This window comes from Equus quagga, chromosome 20 (assembly GCF_021613505.1).
Source record: "Equus quagga isolate Etosha38 chromosome 20, UCLA_HA_Equagga_1.0, whole genome shotgun sequence".
In the NCBI taxonomy this organism is placed as follows: domain Eukaryota; kingdom Metazoa; phylum Chordata; class Mammalia; order Perissodactyla; family Equidae; genus Equus; species Equus quagga.
This window is the reverse complement of record NC_060286.1, coordinates 15,044,654-15,069,539: the sequence shown is the minus strand read 5'-3', so window position 1 is coordinate 15,069,539 and position 24,886 is coordinate 15,044,654. Positions and strand designations below refer to the sequence as shown.

General features: G+C 47.1%; 1 protein-coding gene across 2 annotated transcripts in view; it reads right to left on the bottom strand.

Annotated features, from left to right (window-relative positions):
* Positions 1-24,886, bottom strand: part of SMOC1 (SPARC related modular calcium binding 1) — a 141,687-nt gene that overhangs the window by 42,507 nt on the left and 74,294 nt on the right. For both annotated transcript variants that reach the window (XM_046647677.1, XM_046647678.1), the window contains exons 4-5: positions 11,769-11,868; positions 9,601-9,648 (exon numbers count right to left, since the gene is read on the bottom strand). In XM_046647677.1, coding sequence (XP_046503633.1) covers positions 9,601-9,648; positions 11,769-11,868 — 148 coding nt within the window. The remainder of the gene's footprint in view (positions 1-9,600; positions 9,649-11,768; positions 11,869-24,886) is intronic.

Genomic DNA, 24,886 nt, shown 5'->3' with positions numbered 1-24,886 from the left:
TTTTTGATTCCTGATTGACATTCGCTGGCGAGTGGAGATAAATGCCGGGCTAAGGACAATGTTGATCCGCTCTGACTATTCTCAGGGAAAGACTTTTCAGAATAACAAACAAAACAAAACAAAACCCCAAAAACATTGGAGTGCTTAAGGACTCAATAGAGCCCAAGAGGTCCAGGGAAGCCGGGCCGGGCCTTTCAAGAGGCTGGCAAGTCCATTGAGGAGTTAATTGTTTGGGTGTACAATGAGTTTATTCTGACCACATACAAAGAGCTTTCTCTTCCAGGTCCTTCAAAAGCAAATGTGTCAAAGGAGCCAGAGGAGGAATCTGTATTAATGGCCTCTCTTGGGGTCTCTGAGACTGAGAAGCCTTGGAGAATGAGGAAAAAAGAAACCACCACCCCCATCCTGAGATTTGGAAGGTCTCTCAATGATCCCAAGTCCTCTTTGATTCTTGGGCTCTGCCCACACCATGTCTATCACTGGTCACCCTCCCTCTTGCATTCCTTTAGGCTGCCATTGGCCATCTTTTACAAAGACTTGGGGATAAACTTCAGCCTAGGAGAAGGGCTGGAAGCTTCTTGCTTTTGAAGGGACCACATTTATCCCAAAGCCACCATCCCCCTCAGCACGTGACTCAGGGACCCAGGGTGGAAGTCAAGATAACTTATTCTGGGCATCATAGGGAGACTGTTTGCAAAAGTCCCTTAAGAACCCGGCCCAAAACATACTAGGAGGAGTATGGAATGTTAGTCAACCTCAGCATTTCCTGAGCTGCATGTTCCATGACCAATGAGGCTCAGAAACGTACTGTGAGCTGTCCCAATTCTGACTTTTGAGAAGAGAAGTTATCTGGGCTCTTTAGGTCCTTTCCAGGGCAAGAGACCAATCTTTTACATTCCATCTACCCACCTGTACACTCCCTCCCAAAAAAGGTGAAAACAAGCTTAAAGCTGTCTTTTGCAAGTAGTTCCCCACATCCTCAAGCTCCACATTCCTCTGAATAACAGCAAAAGTATGAGGCTGGTAAAAAAGGTAGACCAGAGATGGAAGAAGAAGACGAGGAGAGGGAGGAGGGGAGGAGGCAAAGGGAGGAGGAGGCTGGAGAGGAGGAGGAGGTTGGGTAGAGGGAGGAGGTGGAGAGGGGAAGGGGAATATGGAAGAGGAGGAAGGGGAGGAGGAGGAGAGGGAGGAGGAGGAAGAGGCACCAGCAGCAGAGTCAATTCAGGGCTGGGTTCACACAGAAGACTGTTCATTTCTTTAACTCTTTATTTCGAAATGATTAAAGATTCACAAAAAGTTGCAAAAATAATACAGAGAGGTCCCATGTACCCTTCACACAGTTTCCCCCAATAGTAACATCCTTACAGTTAACACAATTATATAGGGAACCTATAATTATATAGGTAACATCACTATCATACACTATCAAAATCAGGAAATTGATGCTGGTATAATCCACGTACCTTATTCACGTTCCACCAGTTTTACATGTACTCATTTGTGTGTGTGTGTATGTATGTCAGTGTGGTGTGTGGTTCTATGCAATTTTATCCATGTGCAGATTCATGTAACCACCACCACAATCAAAATACAGAATTATTCCATCACCACAAAGATCTCCCTCGTGCCACCCCTTTATAACCACACTTGCCCTCCTCCACTGGGTAAACACTGATCCTTTCTCCATCTCTATGATTTTGTCATTTCCAGAATGCTATATAAATGGAATCATGCAGTATATAACCTTTTGAGGTTGGCTTTTTCCACTTTGCATAATGCCCTTGAGATCTACCCAAGCTGCTGTTGCACATATTAACTGTTTGTTCCTTCTTTTTAAAGATTGGCACCTGAGCCAATCCTTTTTTCTTTTCTTTTCTTCTCCCCAAATCCCCCTGGTACACAGTTGTGTATTCTAGTTGTGAGTGCCTCTGGTTGTGCTATGTGGAACGCTGCCTCAGTGTGGCCTGATGAGTGGTGCCATGTCCACACCCATGATCCAAATTTGCAAAACCCTGGGCCGCCGAAGCAGAGCGTGCGAACTTAATCACTCAGCCACTGGGCGGGCCCCAGTTTGTTCCTTTCTGTTGCTGAGTAGTATTCCATCGGATGGATACACCACAGTTTGTTTCACTCACTGAAGGACATTTGCGTTGCTTCCATCTGTGGCTATGACGGGTAAAGCTGCTGTGATCATCCATGTACAAGTTTTGTGTGGACATAAGTTTTCATTTCTCTGGAATAAATGCTTGGGAGTGCAATGGCTGGGAAGTGTATGTTTAGTGGTTTAGTTTTTTAAGAAACTTCCCAAATATTTTCCAGAGTGGCTGTATCGTTTTACGTTCTTACTAACAATGTATGAAAGGTCCAGTTTCTTTGCAGCCTCACCAGCATTCGGTATGGTCACTAATTTTTATTTTAGCTCTTCTAACACGTGTATAGTGACATTTTATCACTTTCTTAATTTGTATTTCTTTATGGCCACTGAGGCTGAACATCTTTTTGCATGTTTATTTGCCCTCTGCATATACGCTTTGGTGAAACGTCTATCTGTGCATTTTGTCCATCTTTAAATTGACTTGTTTTCAGCTGTTGAGTTGTTGAGAGTTCTCTGTACTTTCTAGATATAAGTCCTATGTCCGATGCGTGGTTTGTAAGTATTTTATCCCAGTCTATAGTTTTTTCATTCTCTTAACAGGATCTTTCACAGAGCAAGTTTTTAATTTTGATTAAGTCCACTTTAACAATTTTTTTATTTTTTTGGATGTGTTTGGTGTTCTAGACACCAAAGCTCTAGGTTCACCTAGCTATAGGTTCTGAAGATTTTCTCTTAGGTTTTCTTCTAAAAGTTTTAATAGCTTTACATTTTACATTTTACATTTAAGTCCAAGATCCATTTTGAATTAATTAACTCTAAGGTGTGATGTTTAGGTTGAGGGTTTGGGGTTTTTTGTTTTTGCCTATGGATGCCCACTTGCCACAGCACCATTTGTTGAAAGGACTGTCCTTCCTCCACTGAATTCCTTTTGCACCTTGGTCAAAAATAAAAAATACTGTGTAGGCCTATTTCTAGGTTCTCTATTCTGTTCCACTGACATACGTGTCTATCCTTTGGCCAATGCCACACTGTCTTGATTACCGTATCATTATAAGTCTTAAATTCAAACAGAGTATTATGATTTCAACTCTGTGACATTTCTGGAAAAGGCAAAATTATGGAGACAGTAAAAAGATCAGTGGTTGCCAGGGGTCGGGGTGGGAGGGACAGGATGAATAGCTGGAACACAGAGGAGTTTTAGGGCAGTGACAATACTCTGTATGATACCATAATGGTGGATACATGTCATTGTACATTTGTCCATCCCATACAATGTACAACACCAAGAGTGAACCCAAATGTAAACTATAGACTTAGGGTGATGATGATGTGTCAGTGTAGATTCATTCACTGAAACGAATGTACCACTCTGGTGAGATGTTGATAATGGGGGAGGCTGTGCATGTGCGAGGGCAGGAGGTATATGGGAAATCTCTGTACCTTCCTCCTAATTTTGTTCTGAACCTAAAACTGCCCTAAAAAAAAAATCATTAAAAAAAAAGGAAAATGAAATAAACATTTTTTAAAAAGGGAGAGTAATAGCATTTGTTCAGAAGAACAAAGGGAAGCGTGGATTGAAAGTTCACACAGGGCCAGGAAGGAAGTAAAACATTAAAGATCTCTTTGTCTAAAAAATCAGATAGAGGGATACCTCTCACTTTATTTTTATTTATAAAAATTATTTTAGCTGTTCTCGCTCCATTGCCTTTCCACCTAGATGTTAGAATCAGCAGCCCTTGAATCTCACAGATTTCTTTCAGCAGGCACAGACTCGGGACAACAGGACCTGAGAGCGACAATTTCTCAGCCTTCACACAGGAGCTATACAGCGCTCAGAGCTGAAGAAAGGGGCTTCAGACGTGGCCCTGAGGCCTTTCCACCCACAGGCCGAAATCCCCGCCTCCTGCGAGGTTGCTGTGCCACACCTGGGACTGAACTCACTCCATCAAGGAGCAGTGAGCAAATGCACACATTCACAGTGGCCTCACAAGCTCTGAGCTGTCTCACCTGGACTTCAGGGGCCCCACAAAGGAACCAGGCAGAGGGGGTACCAACTTGCCAGTGGACCATGCTCATCCCAGGCAGCCTCCTCCAAAGGTCTCTCCTTAGAGGCTCTGGCCATGGGAACTACCAGCTGGGGCCATTTGGAGGAGCCACCTGCCTTCCCTCCCCTGCAGAGGTGACAACTTTCCAGCATCTAGAAGCCTGTGCGCCCCTGGGAGGCTTTACCTCCACCTGAAGATCAGCTCCATAATGAGAGAACCATTAGAATGTGAACTCCATGAGGCGAGGCCAGGGCTCTCATTGTCTACTCACTGCCGGATCCCCAATGACTATAATGAGCCTGGCACTTAGTAAGTTCTCAACAAATATTTGTTGAACAAAAGAGTAACAGTACCAAATACAAAACACCAGTGGTTACTAATAACACCAGGGAGTCATAAGAATCTATGACAAGGAGGCTTTTCCAGATCTCTAAACCCCATTTCCTCTCTGGTCTTGGAAATGGGGATATGGCAGGGATTCAAACTCTTAGCTTAGTATCCTCTATGCATAAACGTTCTCTCAGAGACCCTAGGTTAGAATCCAAGATGGAGGGCAGGAGGTTGAGTAGATGGAGCCCAGCTGGGGGACCTGTTAACTGTGGGACGGAGGAAGACATGGCACATGCATGAGCAGTTGAGCACACTTATGCACACTCCTTCTGCAACTGATCTCTGCAAAGCTGGCCTGTTGAGATGCCAGGCTTGGTCACGGTGGCTCGGAGCACCAGAAAGCAGCAGCAACATGCACACAGAGAGCAAAAGAGCTGCCTCTCATGCGCTTGGAGCTGCTTAGGCACAGTTCTGTTTTAGCAGGCACAGTACCAGCATGAATGCTTCTCCATGGGGAAAGCCAGTGTGAGCAGAGACCAACCCATAGAGGTGATCAGCTGCCCATCTCCACTGAAATCCAGCCCAGGCTAGTAAGTAATCAGACTTTTGCCATCTGATGGTAATGCTGACAGATCAACTACTGATCCCATCTCCCCCTCGGTGCTAGAGGAAGAGAAAAAAGAGGTAGCTGGGAAGACGTTAAAGTCATGTGAGCAGAAGTGACCCTCCACATGTAGAATGATCTGAGATAGCTAGCCTTGCATACTTCATTCAGGCTTGGGGTAATGAAGCGAACCTCCTTCAGGTGTGCTACCCCCCAAGAGGGCTGAGGCTGGAAGCCACACAGTGCCCTTCATCTCTGATGCCTGGCATCCATCACCCTGCCCTAAGCACATCCCTCGGCCCTGAATGAGGGTGCTGTTTAATCCATCACTTGAGCGAGAAGGTCTCCAAGTTGGCACCAACCTATAGACCAGGCTCCACGAGAGATTCTAAAAATAGAGACACAGAGAGGGACCTTGGAGAAATAACTGTGGCTCACTCTTTACTTGGAGCACATACTATGGAGCAGCCAGTGGGGGATTAAAAAAAGTCTCTGCAAATGAAAGGTAGGTTCGGTTTTGGAAGTTCTGCCCCTCTCCAAGACTGGTTTGACAATTACAGAAGCCCATGCAATAAATAGTAGGCAGAGCCTGCTAAAGTTTTTATTTTTCTCTCACTTTCCTTAAAGAGCTAACTCCTAGACCTCTTACAAGTAGGAAAAAAGCAAACGGCAGAAAACTCCTGACGACCCTAAACTTTCACTTGTCATTTATCAAAGCATCGCCCCGGGATCTCTAAGGTCCTTGGCACTCAGAAGAAAAAAGCTCCCAGAGAAATGCCAGAAATCATTTTACAAGTGCTCTCCTGTTTTCTCATGTAACCATTCTGCACCCCCACCCACCCCACCCGAATGGAGAACTTCCCTCCCGCACCTCGCAATTAACGGAGCCCAGGGTCAGTCCCTGACATTGTGCTCCGTTATCCTGGAGCCTCCCCAAATTTCCACATTCATTAGCATCAAGACACCACCGAGAAGAGGCACCTTAGGAAAATCCACAGGGCTTGGTGGGCCAGGAAAAGGTGCTCAGGGTAAATTCATGGTCTCTAAACACATTCTGCTTCCCACCCACTTTCCTTCAGACTACTTCCATTGAAACCAAAAATTCATCTCTATCTCAACTCCTGCAGCCGCCTGTTTTAGCAGCAGATTGTCAGAGCTTAAGGGGCTGCTCTGTCACATCAATAAAACACATGTGGATGCACGTGTGCCCCCCCCCCCACCCCCAAACACATACACACACCCCTTCCATCTCCCTTCAAGGGCGAGGCCCAAAGGAGAAGAAGGGGAGGGGCAGCCGGGATGGGAGCCCTGCAGATCAATGGATATTTGAAACTCAAACACATGGTCTGGGACCTACACTGCACGTGTTAATTACCACACATGTGCCCGTAAAGGAGTCCGTGAAACAGAAGAGGCCCAAAGAACAGAGAGAGGAAAGGACATTCCAAGGGATTAAGTAAATAGTCTGAAGTTCTGACCCTCCTCCCCTCCCGAAGCACATGCATCTGGGTAAGATAACAGCACCTCCCTCCCTCCCTTCCCCCACATCTCCCCTCGGGGCCCACACCTGTGGACCCAGGAGCCGCAGCAACCCAGGCCTCCTGGCCTCCAGTCCTGGGCCAGACGGCTGTGACCCACTACCACCTGGCCTCTCTCCCTCCTCCCTTCCTCCTGCTATCTCTCTGGGCCTCCTCCCCCAGCCTCCTCTCGCTTGGCCTTTCTCCTCTCCTTCAGAGGACTAATTCCTGGCTGGCAACCAGACTCCCTGTCCAGCACAATATGCCTTTTCATTCCCTCCAGGCAGAGAGAACCGACCCCTCCAAGTCCTGTCAGTGGAGCATGTTCAAAAAGGCAAGAGAGTGGGGAAAGAAAAGGCTGGGTGGGCTCCTCCGCTGCCGCCCCCACCACTCACACACCAGACCCCCCCCCCCCCCCCCCTCTGGCCGTACCCCTCACCCTGCACAAGGGTCCAGTCCTAGCATCTCTCAGGGGCAGGTCCTGGGCTGCGAGCTCCAGCTCTAGGGAGACGCCTTCTAGGAGATCCCACATGTGGGCACGGGCTCAGACAAGGGGCCTTTGTGCCTCCCCACCTGCTGCCCTCCGGAGCACATTCCATTCTTAAGTGGCAGCTGAAAGAGGGACCTTGGCGGGCTGACACAGGATATTACAAATGCCCTCTCGCACCCTGTCCCCATTCAAACCCCAGCTTCCTGGACAGGTGTGGCTCCAGGCCCTTCCTACAGGTGGTGAACCGAACCTACTTTTCGCTGCACTGCCCACAGCAGACAAAGAGATCGGCACCTATGTTGACCCTCCATAGTAGAAGAAAAGAGAACCCACTGGGCAGAAGCCAAGTTTCCAGGAGTGAGTGAGCCTGAGCATCCCCCCCAGGTGTTTGCACCAAAGAGGGAGCCTCCGCAGAACCACCTGGGAAGCGGGAACCCACCCAAGGTAGAGGAGAAAAGCTGGGAACTGAACAGCTTATCTCTGAGATGAGGCTTCACCCTCTACTCCCCTGTTCCCTGCACCACCCCTGGAGGAATAAGGGTCCCCTGCCCTCTTCCAGCTGGATCCGTGAGAGCCAGAGATGACCACAGGGCTGTCTCTTATTGTTCTGTATCAAGTACAAGGCCTCATCAACCCAGAAAGTACTTCTCTGTGTAGTTTAAGAACCAAATCCTATTGTTGGCCTCTCTCGGTGCAGATGGTTTATTCAGCATCATGCACTCAGTTCCCCTTGGTAGAGAGAATCTGGGGGGTCAGTTTTGCATGACTGCAATTTTTTTTTTCTACCACCAAGACCTCATGCCCAAGAATAAAGGTGATGGTCCTGAAGTTACGACAAGCAAACCTGCAGGCAGCTCCCTTTTCCAACCACAACAAACTGTAGACACACTCACGCCATTCACAGTGTTGATGATTTCAGGTTTTTGCAAAAAGAAACGTTCATGCCCCTCTCCCACTTTCCCATCCAGAAGGGAACCACCAGCACTCAAGGCTGTCTCCCTCTGTTCTGGGAAGGACCTAGAAAGGCACTCGCTCCTTTCTTTTCATCCACTTACTCATTCCTGCCCACAGGAAGGGGAGCAGCTCACCAGGTCCATTGGTCCATGTTTCCTAGCAGGTGTTGGTGTCACCATGCTCCACTTCCACATCTTCTTGGAGCACATGCATTTAGGGGCAGCAGGTTCTCCGGACTCCCACCTCCTGCATTCAGGCAGGGTGACTTTGCCTCCTCTTCCTGTCCTCATGGAATAAGCACCTGGGGCCATGTCCAGGGCCGTGCCTTGGTCTCCCTGAGACTGCGTGGGTAGGACAAGCCTGTGCACCTCACACAGATCCCCCGCAGGCCCAACTCTCCCCGTAGACTCTTATGAGCACAAAGTTCCCAAGACCCGGATCCAGGTGGGAAGCCTCAAATTCAGCCAAGGTCTCCCATCTGGGTTTGACCTGAGAGCCCAAAATGGGTGTCCTGGAGTGCTTACACGTGCGATGACATTGGTACTTGTTTTCCACACAACTACCAGCTCTGTGTGTGTATGCTGTCCTGGAGGTAAGGAGCAGGGAATCTTAGGCCTCAAACTGTCTTTCAGCCTGGAAATTATGGTCAGCATATCCAGGGACCTGTTCCTCCTGTTGGCTGCTCCACAAAACAGCACTCAGACAAATGCTTTAATTGCGGCTAGCTACATAACTTGTAGGGCCCAGGGAAAAATGAAAATGCAAGGCCGTTTGTTCAAAAGAACAGGGAAAAAGTGCCATTAGGGACACTAAAATATAGTTTTATCTTCTCTTCCATGGTCTCTCTCTTGACTTGTCATGGTGTTTTTAAATTTTCTATTTAATGTTGTTCTAGGTAAAGAAAAATTAAAATTTTTAGCATACTATGGAAGCCCCATAGCACGCATCACAAAAGACACATGAAAATGGGGCAAAAAGCTTGGGCAGTGGATACCTATGTTGCATGTGTTTCTTCTGCTCATGCACATGCTTCCTTGTCCCATCAGACTTTACTTACAAAATACAAGTTCAAAGGCGAAAATTATTAAGAATTTCAGGACAACAACTGCACAGGTCGCAAGCCCATGAAGCCATCCTAGGCTTGGTGAAGACAATCTAGATGTGCTAGAACAATTATTAAGGAGAATCAGGGAGGAAAAAAGTGTTCAAATGGGTTTCAAATGGGCAGACTTGGGAACGCCTACTGTCATCATCCTTTTTGGTTTAATGCTGGCTACACTGGTAGCCAATTGACTGAACCCCCAAGGACCAAGATTCTCAGAGTCCCTGTCTGCTCTGTGCACTGCGCTCACTCACCTCCCTCAGAAATTCTGGGAGCTTGGTCCCCACCACTGTCTGAGCCTTACTTACCCCAGGTGCTCTGGGGAGGAAACACAGAATGTAAATGGAGATTTGCTGCAGGGCACTTTAACTCTCACCCCAGACTCCTTCCATCTTGTCTAAGAACTCCTACGTGGACTGGCTTTAGAAGCAAACATTTAGATAAAGCATAAAACTCTACTCACCTTTCCTTCCTGAGTTACCCTGGCTCAAGGGCTTGTCGGTGACTGAACCTTGGGTGGAAGAGGAAACAAAAACAGAGACGTTCAGAATGCATCACACTTGGTTTCTTTCAAAGAGTTGGCAAAGCCTGATATTATGAGCATATGGTTCTGTGTATATATATATTGTATACACATCTAGGGACATTATATACAAAGTTAGTACATACATACATGTCGAGCGGGATTTGTTTAACATCAATGTCACTGATATCACAGCATTGTTGAGAAGAACCATGATTTCCAGGTTCCAGGCAATAGTCTTGACCAGATTTCTACAAAATTCCACATCTATATAACTCCCTTGTTGAACATTCCAAAACTACCCCTCACCTCCACTCCCCATCTCCCCCACTTCCCACCAACTCCATGCTCTCAGCCATATCCACTCAGTAGGGCCAACCAGAAAGAAACCCTGTCTTACTGCAAATGCAATGATTGACATCCCTTGCTGGTGAGGGCAGGAAATCGGCGATTTTCCATCTGCATTAAGTAGAAAATTGTTGGCCCAATTGTACGCAATGGGCCAAAATAGTCTGAGGCATGGAAACAATTTTCTAGACGCAGCCTGTTCCTCAAGGAGGGGGTGGCATGTGTGTTGGGCCAAACGCTTTGCCCTGCATCTGCTAAGATACCATGCACACCCACCCTATGATCCTGACCCTACAGTACCTATCTTTTCCATGAAGCCCAACCCCACACAGGCAGGGCATAGCCAGCTCACCCTGAAGGGCATCCATGGAGGTCCCACCAACGAAAGAAAGAATCCGTATTTTCTCAATCTATATCATACCCCTTCTTCATACACTAGTTTTGTGATAATTCAGTTCTATCACTCAGCATGACTTGTTTCTAGCGCATTTGTTTGCTTTAAATGAAACTTTCCAGGTCATTTGCAAAGAGAGCTCATTCCTGTCCCTCCCCACACCAACCCCAATTAAGGTTTCCAGTTTCCATCTAAACCACAAATAAAGTAAACTTTCCTTTTTGGCCTGCATATATTGGTTTCCTAATGTAGATACTTACGGCCCTTTCCACTTACTTTTCCCTTTAAATAGCAAGACAGGTAGAAAAAAGGAATCGGTTTTGTAAAAAAAGTAAAAATGTTAGGATAGTAGGACTGCTAGCCTTTGGAATTTCCCATAGGCTTTAGAATAATGTTTTATTCTTTGATTGCACTTCAAAATTAAAAATGAGTAAATAAATAAAACCTCACACACACAGACATGGAGAAATATGATGCAGCTGGTAGCTGGGATAGGCCATTTTGAACGAGGGCTGAGCTGCACTGTGAATTAAGGGGGTGACTCCCACATCCCTTACCATCTGAATGGAAGAGGAGAGTGTGGGGCTAGGGTAAATCCAGAATCCACAATCCCAAGAAGTTGATCTGAGAGCAAAATTTCTCTATAATTAGAAAGTTAAAAGTGGAAAGGACTTCATTTTTGCCATGGACTAGCCCCATGGGTCACTTTGAAGCAGTGGTTCCCTAACTTGTTTAACCATCAGAACCACCTGAGAAGCTTCATAAACATGTGGACTCCAGGTGTCACTCCACACCTACTGGATCAGAATGCACAGGGAGGAGTCTTGACACGTGGGTTCTCGTTAATTCCCCAGGCACTGCTGAGGACAGCCAGATCTGAGGTCCACCGTTACGAAAGTTTTCCGTTACTCTACATCACGTTGTTCAAGGGTGGCAAATATGTTGCACATAGGACACCACTCTCCTCTCTTGTGCCCACGACAGACATCACTAATTGATCATCACAGCCTTTGATGTTGAACTCCCACGCCGTCTTGAAATCCATCCCAACTAAGTGCTCCCAGGGCCACTAGCAACCAGAGCACACAGCTAAAAACTTACACACCATGCTAGGGGTTACAGCTGATGCTTTGGAAAAGAGCATTGAACGAGAAACCTAAATTCAAAGAAATAAATATATACACAAGCATGTTCTGACCCTGACAGCTGACTACAGAGTGAGCGTGTTTGAGTGGAAGGCTCCCTGACCTGGAAAAAGACTCATAACCGCCATCAGTCTTTCAAAGGTTCCCCCACAAGATGCAGGAGACCAAGCAAGGGCTCCCTCTCCAGCCCTCTTCTTTCTTCCCACCCCTCCCTACGGTACCTGAACATACAGGAGTTTTATTCTGCACGGAAGAGCCACTGATGGGCTTCCCATCTGGGGTGACACACCAGCAGTACCCCGTGTAAGTGTGACACTGCACCTGTTCAGGGAAGTGGGAAGGGGAAGAGAACCATAAGTCTAGGGTCACAATATCAACAGTCATGTCCCACCCCTTTCAAAGCATCCCCAGTATGGTGGAGGAGCTCCTTCCACCTCTCATCCCAGCCTCTGTCCCCAGAGGGTCTCTTGCAGGTGGGCCAGTCAGTCAACAGCACTGATTATATGTTTTCTGTGTGACTCCCATGCACAACCACAGCAATTCATCTACTTCTTTCTTATGACTTTTAAGGCTGATTATCTTATCTCACACTCAGATACATCTGTTGTATTTGCCCTGTGATGGTTCTCACCAAAACCCTCACAATTTTTCCCCAAGCGTTGGCAAACACTCCCATCCAACTGTAAGAAATTCTGATTGGTGAATTAATTTGGCAAGGACAAGCTGGAATGTCACTACTGTAGATTGATATGACACTTCTTTAACAAGCAGAGACAAGTGGTAAGCTTTTCTTCTTTTTCTAGCTTTTCCCAGCATCCATTCATATGGTCAGCCTGCCTATTGATCAGGTGGCTCTCCTGAGACAAGGACACATGTGATGGGGTTAAGGTATGGGCAAAGACACTTATGCCTGCAGGTTACAGTTCTAAAAGCCCCGCTGCACCACTGCATGACTTTCCTCAAGCCTCCAAGATCAGGTCCACCCTGTCTGGGAACAGCAAATGAAAATGAGGCTTTTTGCTTCATTTGGGGTGACTCTTCTTTCTCTTCCAATAGCTGTCACTTTATCCACCCCATTCCACCATCTCTTCCCATCCATTTGCTACATGGAGTTCCTAAACACAAATTGAGGCATGACTCCTCTGCTTAAAACCCCTTGACAATTTGCCAGACTCAGGATGGAGATTAAGCTCATGATCATGAAGGGCCAAATGAGCAAATGTGCATGGCGCTCAAAGTCGTCCATGATCTGCCCCGCCTATCCCCCCAGCCTCATTTCACACCCGTGTCTCCACACACGCCCTCCATTCCAGCCACAATGAACCTATTGAAGCTCACAAACACATCCTAGGATCTCATGATTCTGAACCTTTGTTTGCTCCAACTATCCAGTCTGTCCAGAATACCATGCTTCAACCTATCCTCAAGCCTCTCCTAATCCCTTTGTATTCCCACCCCCTTTATGACACACCTTCTCCGCAAAGCGGTCCTACGCTCCCCTCCTCCTCTCCCTCTTTCCTCTGACCCTCTACACACCCTGGTTCCCCAAATTCAGAGCCCTTATCACAACGAGCTACAACTGTTGATCTGTCTAATCTATTTCCCCCTCTAGGCTGTGACCGCCTTAAGACAAGGGACTGCATACTTGTTAATTCTGTATTCCAAGCATCTAGCATGATGCCTGACACTTATTGTAGGTGTTTGATGAGTCGCATAAATGCATGAATTATCATATTTCCTCAGTTCTTAGCCTCTCTCAATTCTAAAAATGTAACATTAAACAGCCCCACCACATTAAATGTAGACCACAATTACAAGATATGTGCCAACTGCACATATATTAAAGTGTGAAAAAATGTGCCTCTTGGGATCGAGGACATTTGGGATGGAGGATAGACAGCAATAGCATACAAATTGAGTGCTGAGGTATACAAGGGGTACGGAGGTAAAAGAGAGATCTGAAGCCCGGGTGAAATCCAGAAGATATCAGTAAGGCTGAAAAGCTACAGAAAGGCTTCTGCTCTTGTGTGGATACCAAACACAGCAGTTTTCCTCAAGACTAGCTATTTCATAGGGACTTACCCACAGGGATCAGGACAAGATGGAGGGCATCTTGCTCCTACCAGTAGGACAACTGTGTATAAAAATGAGGAATTTACCTCTACTGCCCACGCAAGGAAACTATATTCAGTGCCTCTACTCCAGTACCATATCCCACTCTCACTTCATCTCACAGAGACAATCCATAAACCCCTTGGCCATGGTTGCCGCCCCAGATCCTCCCCCAAGATCAATACCTTGGGTTGGGTCAATGCTGCCTTCTGAGGAGGCCTAACGGTGGAAGGGAAAGAAAGCCAGGCAGACCTGAGTGTGCACCCTGGTCTAGCCAGTTATAAACTAGGCATGTTACTTAGCTCTTTGAGCCCCACGTACAAAATGGGGATAACAACGCCAAAGCTGGAAGGCTCTGGCGAGGAAAACAGACAGTGTGAGTCCAGTGCCCGGCACGGGATGACGGCTCATCCAGGGTGGCTGTGGCAATGATGGCAATGATTACTCGAAGCTGTGTCAGAAACACCTGGCAAGCCGGCCTCCTCGTGGGTGGAGCCCCCCCAGGAGCCCCGGAGGCTTGGGTGGGAAGTGCTGCTGGAAAGTCCACATTCACCCCTGCAGATTCTGTCAGCCCTGCGAGGGATAATTCCTAGAGATCACTCCTCACCAGTGGCAGCATTTTAATGGGGCCTGGCTGGCTGCTTTCTCCTCCTTGGCGAATAATTACCTCTGGGGAAACCTGTCCCTGGGCTGGGTGGCCACGCTGACTCACTCCCAGGCCCCTTGGCTCCCATGGCCAAGGCCAGCCTCCCTCTCCAAGAGGACCATACCCCGCAAGTCCAGCACCCGAGGCTGGGCCTCTGGCCCAGTGCTGCCTGCTGCAGCCGAGTGCCACAGTCAAGCAGGCCACAAGAACGGCTGCGTGGAAAGTCCCTTCCTCCCAGGCTGGCAGAGTCCCAGCCACAGCGACTAGGGACAGAACTACAAGCATGAGCAAGAGGCTAAGCCCATAGCTTTGTTTCAGGGGGTATAATCTGACCTCCAGGCTCAACAGGTCCCAGGGTCACATGCTCCCTGAGTGTGCCCACTGTATCCCTGCAGGCACTGGACGCTGCCTCCCAGCCCCCAGCCGGGCCCGCAGGCCCAGACACAGCCCCTCTCTCCCCAGGGCCCTCAGCATCCTCCCACACCGGGGTCCAAGGAACAGACTCCAGGTTCCAAAATCCTCAGGTTGGGAGCTGCTTCCAAGTCCCAGAAAACTAGACTTGAATGCGGAATTGTTGCCACGGCCCTCTGAGGCCTGGGGTACCTGGTAACGGGCTCACCTGCCCCAGGAGTGCTGCAGGGGAGGGGGCAGCGGTAAGCAAAAGAGGACCCTGAGCACCCAAGCAGGCTCTCAGACGCAGGAACTGCAGGAGGCGCCCAGCAAGGTCACTGCCCTGGGCTGGAGGAGCCCTCAGCAAAGCAGCCCACGATTCGCAATCGAGAGGTTGTTTATAAGTTGTCTTGGGGAGTTTTCAAGATGCCATCTTGAAGAAAAAGAAGTTGTTACATGGAGACAGAAAGCAGTAGCCGTGGAGTCAGACTGCAGCCTGGCTTCAACTAACCATCTCCAACACTCACGTTACCCGTGAACTTTCAACCCCCTGCAGCCTTGGAAAGGTTCTTAATCCAACCCACCTTCAGCCTCTCCGCGACTCTTTAAAAAGGGATGATAATAACACCTACCTCACTTGGCTGTTGGATTAAATTAGATAATGTAAATAAAGCACTTAGCACACACAGTAAGTGCCCAGTTAAGCTTAGCTATTTATTTTTATTATCATTGTGTTATTTTTTAGCAAACTATTTGTGCATTCAAAAAGGGTACAGCCAGATTCTCTGATAGGAACCAAAGAACATCCTAATCTGACCAGTCTCAGGGGAGGGGCAGTCTGAACTCAGCAAAAAGTTTGAGCGGAGGAAGGGGAGGTTTGTTTTCATATAGAAACAGGTCTATTACTCTCAGAAGAGAGAAGGACGGCTTCCTGCAGAAAAGCAACCAGGATATAAACTCTATAGAATTGATGGTTTATATATACATGATCAGTATGCAAATTCTACCTAGTTTAGCCTCCTCTCTTGCAGACTTATTTATTCTTTTAAGTTAACAAGTAATCCCCTTAGTTCTACCTCCACCACCACCCCGCAGCCTCAAATTAATCAACTCGCAGACTTAATCTATGTGAAAAGAAGGAGCCAAGAGGAATTGACAAGGTAATTGGCCATTTCTAGTATCTTGCTGTATTGTTCTCAAATCTCAAGGTTGTTCTGGCCCTAAAGGTACAGATACAAACCACAGGAATTTGCTCCTATCTCAGTCTGGAACATCCTAGGAGGGCTGAAATGACAACTGATGGGTCTTCCTTAAGAGACAAAAAGTGTTTGTACATCAACCTAAGCGGGGTTACTCTCTGCTAAATGCCACTGTTGAACCTAACTGGTATCCTAAAGGTACTTTAAAACAGTGTGTTCTTAGGTAAGTAGGTTTCATCTCTGACTCATGTACTTAAGCATTTTTGGCAAGAAGCCCTTTGCATAAACAGCCCAGTGGTATGTCTCAGGTCAACCTCTGTCCAAATTAAGACAAATTTGAAATTATTTTAAGCCTTAATCTATTTTAATCTTCAACACTAGCCCAACTCCCGGACATCTGGAAGAATGTGGGAGGGTAACACTCCCAACAAATGGAGTTGAATGAGGAGTCAAGAATAGCAGAGCAAATACCAGCTCACAGGATAAAGCAGATCGGAGACCGAATGGGAGGAAAGCATGGAGAAAAACCAAGACAAATGGACTGTGCACGCAGACAACTACTGCCCCTGGGTACCAGGTCCAAGACAGAACACACACCTTCTACCTTCACAACAGCTCGTCAGCTGCCACCCACGGCCTCTGCACTATCTCCTCCAGGCCTCCAAACCGCCCTCTGTGCACATCCTTTATAGGAGGCACCGGGAGCAGAGGCCATTCGTTCAAACCCACAGCCAGGTCCTAACAGCACAGGAATTTGAAGCCCGATCTCCAAGCACTCACAAAATTTCAGAATTGACAGAGCTGGAAAAAAACTTAGAGATCACCAGCCTAACCCAGACATTTTACAAACGAGGAGACAGACGGGCAGCATGATCACCAGTACCTAGCCTGGCAGATAAAGTCCCCAGAGCTGGAAGGGAGACAGGGAAATGGCACGGTTCGCAGCGCTGTGTCCGAGGGAACTGACTGGGTCTCTTTGTGCCTGTGATTCTCCAGCAGAGGGAACTCCTCCAGGGGAGGAGGAGATGGGATAAATACCCTAATGAAGCAGGCAGCTGGAAGAGCGTCTTTTGCTCCAGTGTGAGCGAGAGGCCGTTTCCAGAATGATGCGGGTGACAGCATGGGGGCCTTGGCCGCACCTCCAGCCAGACTGCTCTCCTGGCCGTTCTTGGGGGGCTCTTCTGACAGGGGTCAGACCTCACCTAGAGTAGCTTCCCTGTTGGACTTTTGCTCTCCTTCCTACCAAGGGCCCCTGCTCCCCTAGGACACCAGTCTCCCCTGCGTACGCCCGCTCTCTCCTCTTTTCTCCCAGAACATGAAGCTGCGGTTCCTACCTGCACTTCTGCCTCTTGGATACAGTGAAGAACACAGCTGCTGTCCTATGGGGCGTGGCTAGGACTTACTGCGGATGGAGGGTTCTCTAGCCAAATAACTTTGGAAATGTTGAGTTAAATAAAACGAAAGAATTTCTGGACTGCAGAACTTCTCAGAGCCTTAAGTCAATTCATGATTTAGCACTAAGATCATTTAGCATGCAATTGGAATAGGATGTAAGGATGCATAGGAATATCATGCAAATAGGAATTGCTGCAAATGGTATTATAAATATCATTTGCAGCAATTCCTAAACTTATTTAACTGTGGGACCCTCCCTTAATTTTGTGTGGGGAGCCTTTCACAGTACTAGTGTTCTCTGAAACATGCTTTTAAAAAAAGGCAGTACATGGAGCCAGCCCAGCGGTGTAGTGGTTAAGTTCGCGTGTTCTGCTTCAGGAGCCTGGGTTTGCAGGTTCAGATCCTGGGGTGGACCTACACACCGCTCATCAAGCCATGCTGTGGCAGCATCCCGCATAAAATAGAGAAAGACTGGCACAGATGTTAGCTCAGTGACAATCTTCCTCAAGCAAAAAGAGGAAGATTGGCAATGGATGTTAGCTCAGGGCCAATCCTCCTCACCGAAAAAAAAAAAAAAGGCAGTACAATGACATTCAGGCCCTTGCTATATTTCTTTGCTTTTCTAGTCCTACTTTCTTACGGCCCAGGTACCAGACTCTCATTTGGCTCACTATTCTTGGAATAATTTCCCTCCAGCCAACTCCTTTTTTGTAACACTTTCTCAAGCTCTCTCTCTGTTCAGAAATCTGTCTTGAACTGCCTCAGACCTTCACTGACAACTGGGACCCCCTCCAAGGTACAGCCCCTTCTCACCCCGCGGCTTCACGCCCCCCTCTATTTCTTTGTGCCTCTTTTGTAAAAGAGAAAATGTGAACCACATGCAAAGGGAGAGGCTTGATTCAGCATTCTTAGTAGCAACCACCAGACTGGTAATGAAATGACTACTATCATGCACATGAACATTTCCTAGTAGGAAAAAGTGAAACTACAAGCGGAAGGCAAGTAGAAATTTGTCTCTCTTTTGACAGTGGGAGTATGAGACTCTTTCTTCTTTTTAATCTACCAGTTGCCCCAAATCAGTTCGCAGGTTCTTTGGATTAAGCTAATGCACAGTGTAAGCTGAGCATGTTGCTGTTGGCCCCACTGATACTTTTGTTTCGGGGCAGTGTTTTTGGCTGTCCCATTTTCCTTTTCTCTGCATTCCCTATAGGACCTCAGAGAAGCTGTGTTTTTCCACGGGACCCTGGCTGGGAGATTGAGCCTCCGGGCCATCTAAGGTTGCCGCTCGTTCCCCTAGAACATCTCTGTCCGTCAGAAGCTGCAGGAGAACGTTGCTAGGTGGGTGTGCATTAGCGTCACCTGGAGGGCTCGTGGAAACAGATGGCGGGACCCCACCCACTGAGTTTCTGGATTCATCAGGTCTGGGGTCAGCTGGAGAATCTGCATTTCTAACAGGTCCCCAGGCGATGCTGTTGCTGCTGGTCTACGGACCACACTTCAAGAACCACGGTTCTTCCCCAGCCACCCTTCCTGGCATTTATCATAAAATACTCAAGAAACAAGTACTTTTCTAGGTGAGAATTTGGGAACAAGGGGCCTTGTGACCATATTTCTTTCCAAAGTTTTTATAGTCTAGTTGTTTTGATGACATGTGGTCTTTTAATTCATGGATCTAGTGATTGCAGCGTTCCATCTTCTGGAGGATTTCACACATGGAAGAGAGTTTGATTGCAGTGAGAAGAGCGGGAGGAGGAAGGGATGGTGTAACCCCTTTGGTCTGGCTAGCATGAGCTGTTCTCTCCTCAGTTTGGAAAAGGTTATCCCACAAATGTCCCCCTCATCTTTAGTCAGGTCTGGCTGAGAAGCAACAAGACGCAAAAGAAAAAACAGGGCTTTGGAGTCAAAATGACCTGGGTTTAAATACCAATCTCTGCTGCAAGCTGTGTGACTTTGGCAAAGTCACATAACCTCTCTGAGTCTATGTGTGAAATAAGGCTAACGGCACCCACCTTGAAGGTTATCGAGAAGACAAAATGAGACAAGATATGTAAAGCATCTAAAACAGGGTCAGATGTAGAGTGTGTGCCCAGCGCAAGCTGATTTTGTCCTCTTCCCCTGCCCTTTTACAGGGCGGGTGTAGGCTGTAGTTTAGAAGCGCCGCTGTCCTTGTTGGCTGTAGACGCCGTCTCCCACTCTGTGCCAGCTCTAGGGAGGGCTGCTTGTTGGGGAATGAGAGATTTTCCTTTTAGAGTGTTTACCTCATCCTCCAGAATTTAATGGAGGGGATGCAGGGCAGGAAGATAACCCTTCAATTCCAAATGCTCCTAAATATGGGAATCTTTGTTGACGATGTCTTTTATGAGTTGATGGGGTAACGTGGCTGCCAACGTGATATTAGTTAGAAGTGGTGTGTTTAGAACAAGAGGCAGTCCCCTCCTTCCCCCGGCGGTCCATGGCCACATCTGAAGCACCGTGTCCAGTCTGGGGAAGGACCTTCTAGAAGAGGGGCTTTGGCAAACTGAATTCAGAAGGGAGAGGCCAGGAGGAAAGAGAGACATAAATCCCTGTGATATGGAAGTGAGTGAGAGAACTAGGGATTTCTGCCAGGGCAAAAAGAAATATTTGTTGGCTCAAAGAGAGGATTTCACAAGGACGTAATGGTGTCTGTTTTCAAGTCTTTCCGTGGAAAGTGGGAATTTTGCGGATTCTGTAAGTTCCACAGCTAGAATGGGGGTCATCTGCTGGAAATGACAGCTCTCAAGTTAATGGAGAGGGCTTTCCGACTAAACTGTCCCAAAATGCAGTGCGTATGTTGTCACTGGCAGTAGTAAGCTTTCTGTCTTTGGTGGCAATCAAGCAGAAGGAAGATGCCTGCTTGGGAAGTGGAACCTGAGCTCTGGATTGGGGTGGGCAGGGAGAGGAGGGGAGGATGAGCCAGATATCTTCGAGGGCCCCTCTGACCCAAAAGTTCTGTGATTCTGCAACCCTGTTCTAAACTGCACTTCCCCTGCTTAGGAGTAAGGTGAACACTTATAAACCAGCACCTAACTGTCAATGTTAAGACCACTCTTCCAAGTACACGATGAAGAGCAAGTTTTTTGTATCTTCCAAAAAGTGTGAACACCATCCCCCCCAACACACATAAAGATATTTTAAAACCCCATGTGTTAGGGCTTCAGAGACCCAAAGCACTTGATTTTCTTGATTTCCGCCCCTCCTTCTGGCGCCTAGAGTCGTTTTGTAAACAGCAAATACGGCTCCTCTTGTTCATCCACTTTTATTTCCATTTTGGGGGCCAAAATAGCAAACATGTTTTTACGTTTTACAAAGCGCCCCATAGGGGCCACACGGTGGCATAGTGGTTGAGTTCACCCACTCCCGTTCAACGGCCAGGGGTTCTCGAGTTTGGATCCCAGGTGCAGACCTACACACTGCTCATCGAGCCATGCTGTGGTCGTGAGACACATACAAAATAGAGGAAGACTGGCACAGATGTCAGCTCAGGGCCAATCTTCCTCACCAGAATAAAAAAGAAAGTGCCCAATAGGAAAGTCCCTCATGTGTAGGAGCTTTGCTCAGATCAGAGCTGTGAATCTGGCCAGTGGGGGCACCAGGTGGCCTGTAGGAGTGGGAGCTCTTTCTTGCTTCCCATATCTGACTTCACTACTTTTCTGCCTTCATACCCTCTCCTGTTTTCCTATTACCTTTCCCTCCTTTGACATGGAAAAGAAATCTGATCTCTTTAATTCTGCAGAAGAGTTCAGTTGACTGACCTGCAGGGTCACCTCCTAGCATGTTCTATGCACCCACAGTGAAGTGGCAATAGCCCTAAATGTATGTGTCTTAATGGCTCTGCCTGAAAGGCTCCTAAATAAGTATTTGCTATGGGCCTACTGTGTGCCTACCCACCCGACTGAACATTAGCTACTATCTCATAAGATCCTAAAAAGTGTGACGGTTACTCCTAGAGGTCATCAATTTAACCTCCCTCCCAGTGCAGTGGCGTGCCCTCCCCACCCCCAGCCCAGGCACCCCTGCTGACCCCCATTCAGTCCCCACCTGCCTACTTCTCGGGGTGGAAAGTGAAGCTCTCTCTGAGTCAGACATTCTGTCTGTGGATTGCTCTACTCGTAAAAAGTTCTTCCCTATTTTGACTCAGAGTCTGAGTCATTAGATATTTTACTCAGGGATCCTGGGTCGGTCAGCTTTTTGGGACTATCCAGTAAAAAGCTATTGTCATTCACAAAGGTTTGAAGATGGCTCTCCAGTATCCCTTTGGGCATCTCTTCCCCGCATCCTTTAGTTCTTCCCATCTCTAAACCAAACATCTCTGGCTCCCTTGAATATTCCTCTGTGACACAGTTTCCCAACCTTATTCACTGAGTCACCCTCCTGGATATGCTCGAGTTTGGCAACTTGAAAAGATGGCAATGTCCTTTAGAGAGGCAGTATAGAGACGTGGTGAGGACCAAGAACTCTCGAGCCAGGCTGATAGGTCTACATCTTGATTCTACCGCTTACAAGCTGTGTGACCCTGGGCAAGTTACTCAGCTTCTCTGTGGTTGTTTCCTCATCTATAAAATGGCAATACAACAGTGTCTACCTCATAGGTCATAGTGAGGATTGTGTGAGTTAAATGTGTCAGGCACTCATAAAACAGCCTGGCACACAGTAAGTGCTATGTAAGTAGGTGGTGTTATCATCTGAAAAAGAAAAGAACAGCGGAGAGGATGACTGAAGCCCCCATCAGTGGGCCTCCCCTTTCCCATAGGCAGCAGGCCTCCATCTTTCCTCCCTCCCAAGTACACCCTCTCGCAGAGCAGCTGCAGATACCACCCAGCGCTTGCTCCTTTCAATTCCACAATAGCCGATCTGTAGGGCCAGATTCACCAAGGGCTGTGCAGAGCTCAGATGCCCAGCTGGGAGCACCCAGACCCTGCACACTTGCTCCAAAGCAAGTGATGCCAGCCAATCTGTGAGAGGATGCTCAGTGGCCATTCAGCCATTGAAGAGTAGGACCAAGCAGTGACTCGGGTAGGCAAGTCCCCACAGAACACAAAAGCTACAGTGTTCGAGCATAAAGCATGCTCCCTCCACCCTCATCTTCTTGCACCCCTCTGCACCTGATGGAGACCCAGGGCGTGCCAGTCCTCTCATTGAAAAGAGGAGAGTGGTGGCTCCCACCACGTGTGAGAGATTAGATGAGTCAGTTGCTAGACAAGTCCTTCCTGCACGTGGATGGATCAGGCCCTATCCTTGCCATCATTTACAAATTAAAAACTTACTTCCATATGACTGCCAGTGGCTACAGGATTTGTTCTTGGGTGATGAAAATGTCCTGGCATTAGGTAGTAGAGCTGGTTGCACAACCCTGTGAATATGAAAAACTACTAAATTGTACACTTTAAAAGATAAATGTTATGAAATGTGAATTACATCTCCATAAAGCTGTTATTTTAAAGAACAAAACAAGGTGGCCAGCCCACAGGCCACAGTGTGCCAGCCTCTGGACTAGCTTACCTAGCTCTCCCATTTTACAGTTTAGCAAACTGAGACCCAAAGAGGAAGGAAACTAACATTTGCAGAGCTGCAATTATGTGCTAAACAGTGCACATTTTCATATAAATTATCATAGGCAATATCTGGTTGTTTGAAACAAAAGCAATTCAAGGAAAAACACAAGTAAAACAAGGAGTCAGGTGCCCTGGACAGAGGAGATGTTCAAGTTATGACAATAATAATATGTTTATTAAGTTCTTACAAAAAGGAAAAAGAAAAGCACAAGTTGCCCAACAGTGGGTCTATTTACCATCATGCCATCTATACATAAAGGATGGGCTTGAATTTTTAACACTGATTGCTTTAAAAAAAAAAGTCAGCATTACACGTGCCAAAGAAGGCAGAGGGAGCCTCCGCAGGGCACCATCCATGATCACATACAGAACTGGCTTTGTCTGCGGGCATCCAAAGGAGCCATTTATGGCTGGAGGAGCTCAGAACGCTCCAGCTTACGGATGCAGCCAGGTCTTAGGACTTTTCCTCAAGAGGCCTCTGCACCATCTGGGGAGAGACCCACAGGGCTACTCTGGGTAAGACAGGTCCACATTCAGCCAAAAACACATAGCCTCTGGACTCTTTAGACCTCTAGGCTCATCAAAGGTAGGACAAATCCTCTCCAGCCTCTGAGGATGCTCAGCACTCTGGCCGGCCAATGTTTAGTCAGCAGAGCTAACAAACTCACAGCAGGCAAAACATCGACACCTTCCAGACTTGCTGGGAACCTGGAATGGGGAGGTCCAGACGGTAAACCAGGTGTTTCCAGGACAAGCTAGTCACACAGCTCAGGCCGGCAGGGTGACTTCAGGAAGCTCAGTTCTCCACTGTGGGGGCAGGGAGGACCTAAAAGGGAACCTCAAGACCTCCTTCACAGCTCAAGCCCAGGCACCTGGGAAATAAGATGCAGTTCCCTAGGTGTGGGAAATACAAGTCAGAACTATAGAAATGCTGACAAGGGCAGCCCAGTGTCTTTGCCAAAAAGCCACAGAACTTTTTCTCTGCACTTCCAACATCAGAACAAAGGCTCATCAAGAAGAAATTACAGCTCCCCAGGCCCCTCTGTGCAAAAAAATGACCTCAGGAAATAAAAAAGGATGTATATGTGCGCATTAGTGGGAGAAGAGTGATTAGAACGAGTAAAACTGGGAAGAGCATTAGTGCCAGACAGAGCTGTATGAAGAAAGACAGTTCCTGGAATGTGGAGCTCAAAGATGGGAAACAGAGCACATTTTTTCACATAGAAGTAACATTATGAATGGTGTTTTATTTTCTATAATATTATTAGAACTATAATCCATCTACACAAAAAATTGAAATGGCCTGGAAATGTATTTGTTAATAACCACTAATCAAGCACATCATTGCTCAATACCATTACAGTAGATAACAATTTGGTAGTAGGCATCAAATGCCTTAAAAAAATGCATATCCCTTTTTTTTTTTTTTTTGGTGAGGAAGATTGGCCCTGAGCTAACATCTGTTGCCAATCTTTCTCTTTTTTTTCTCCTCAAAGTCCCAGTACATACTTGTATATCCTAGTTGTAAGTCCTTCTATTTCTTCTACGTGGGATGCTGCCACAGCACGGCTTGATGAGTGGTGTATAGGTCTGCACCCAGGATCCGAACTGGCGAACCCTGGGCCACTGAAGTTGAGCACACAAACTTAACCACTACACAATCAGGCCAGCGCTATAAAGTGCACGTCCTTTTGACCCAATATTCAACTTCCAGAAATTTAATCCCTAGATTTCCAGGATTCATGGTACATTCATACAATGGAATACACTGCAGCCATTAAAAAAATGACATGGAGTTACATGTCATTAACTTGGAAATAAGTTACATTATAATTATTTGAAGACAATGTTATAAAACAATAAATGATATTAGACCGTTTTTGTCCTAAATAATGATAAGTGTGCACAAAGAAAAAATATCCAGAGAGTTATAGACTTAATTGTTGCTACTTCACGGAGCTGAATTCACTGACTTTACCTTTCCACCTTGTGTACTTCTGTATTGTCAGAATTTTTTTATAAGG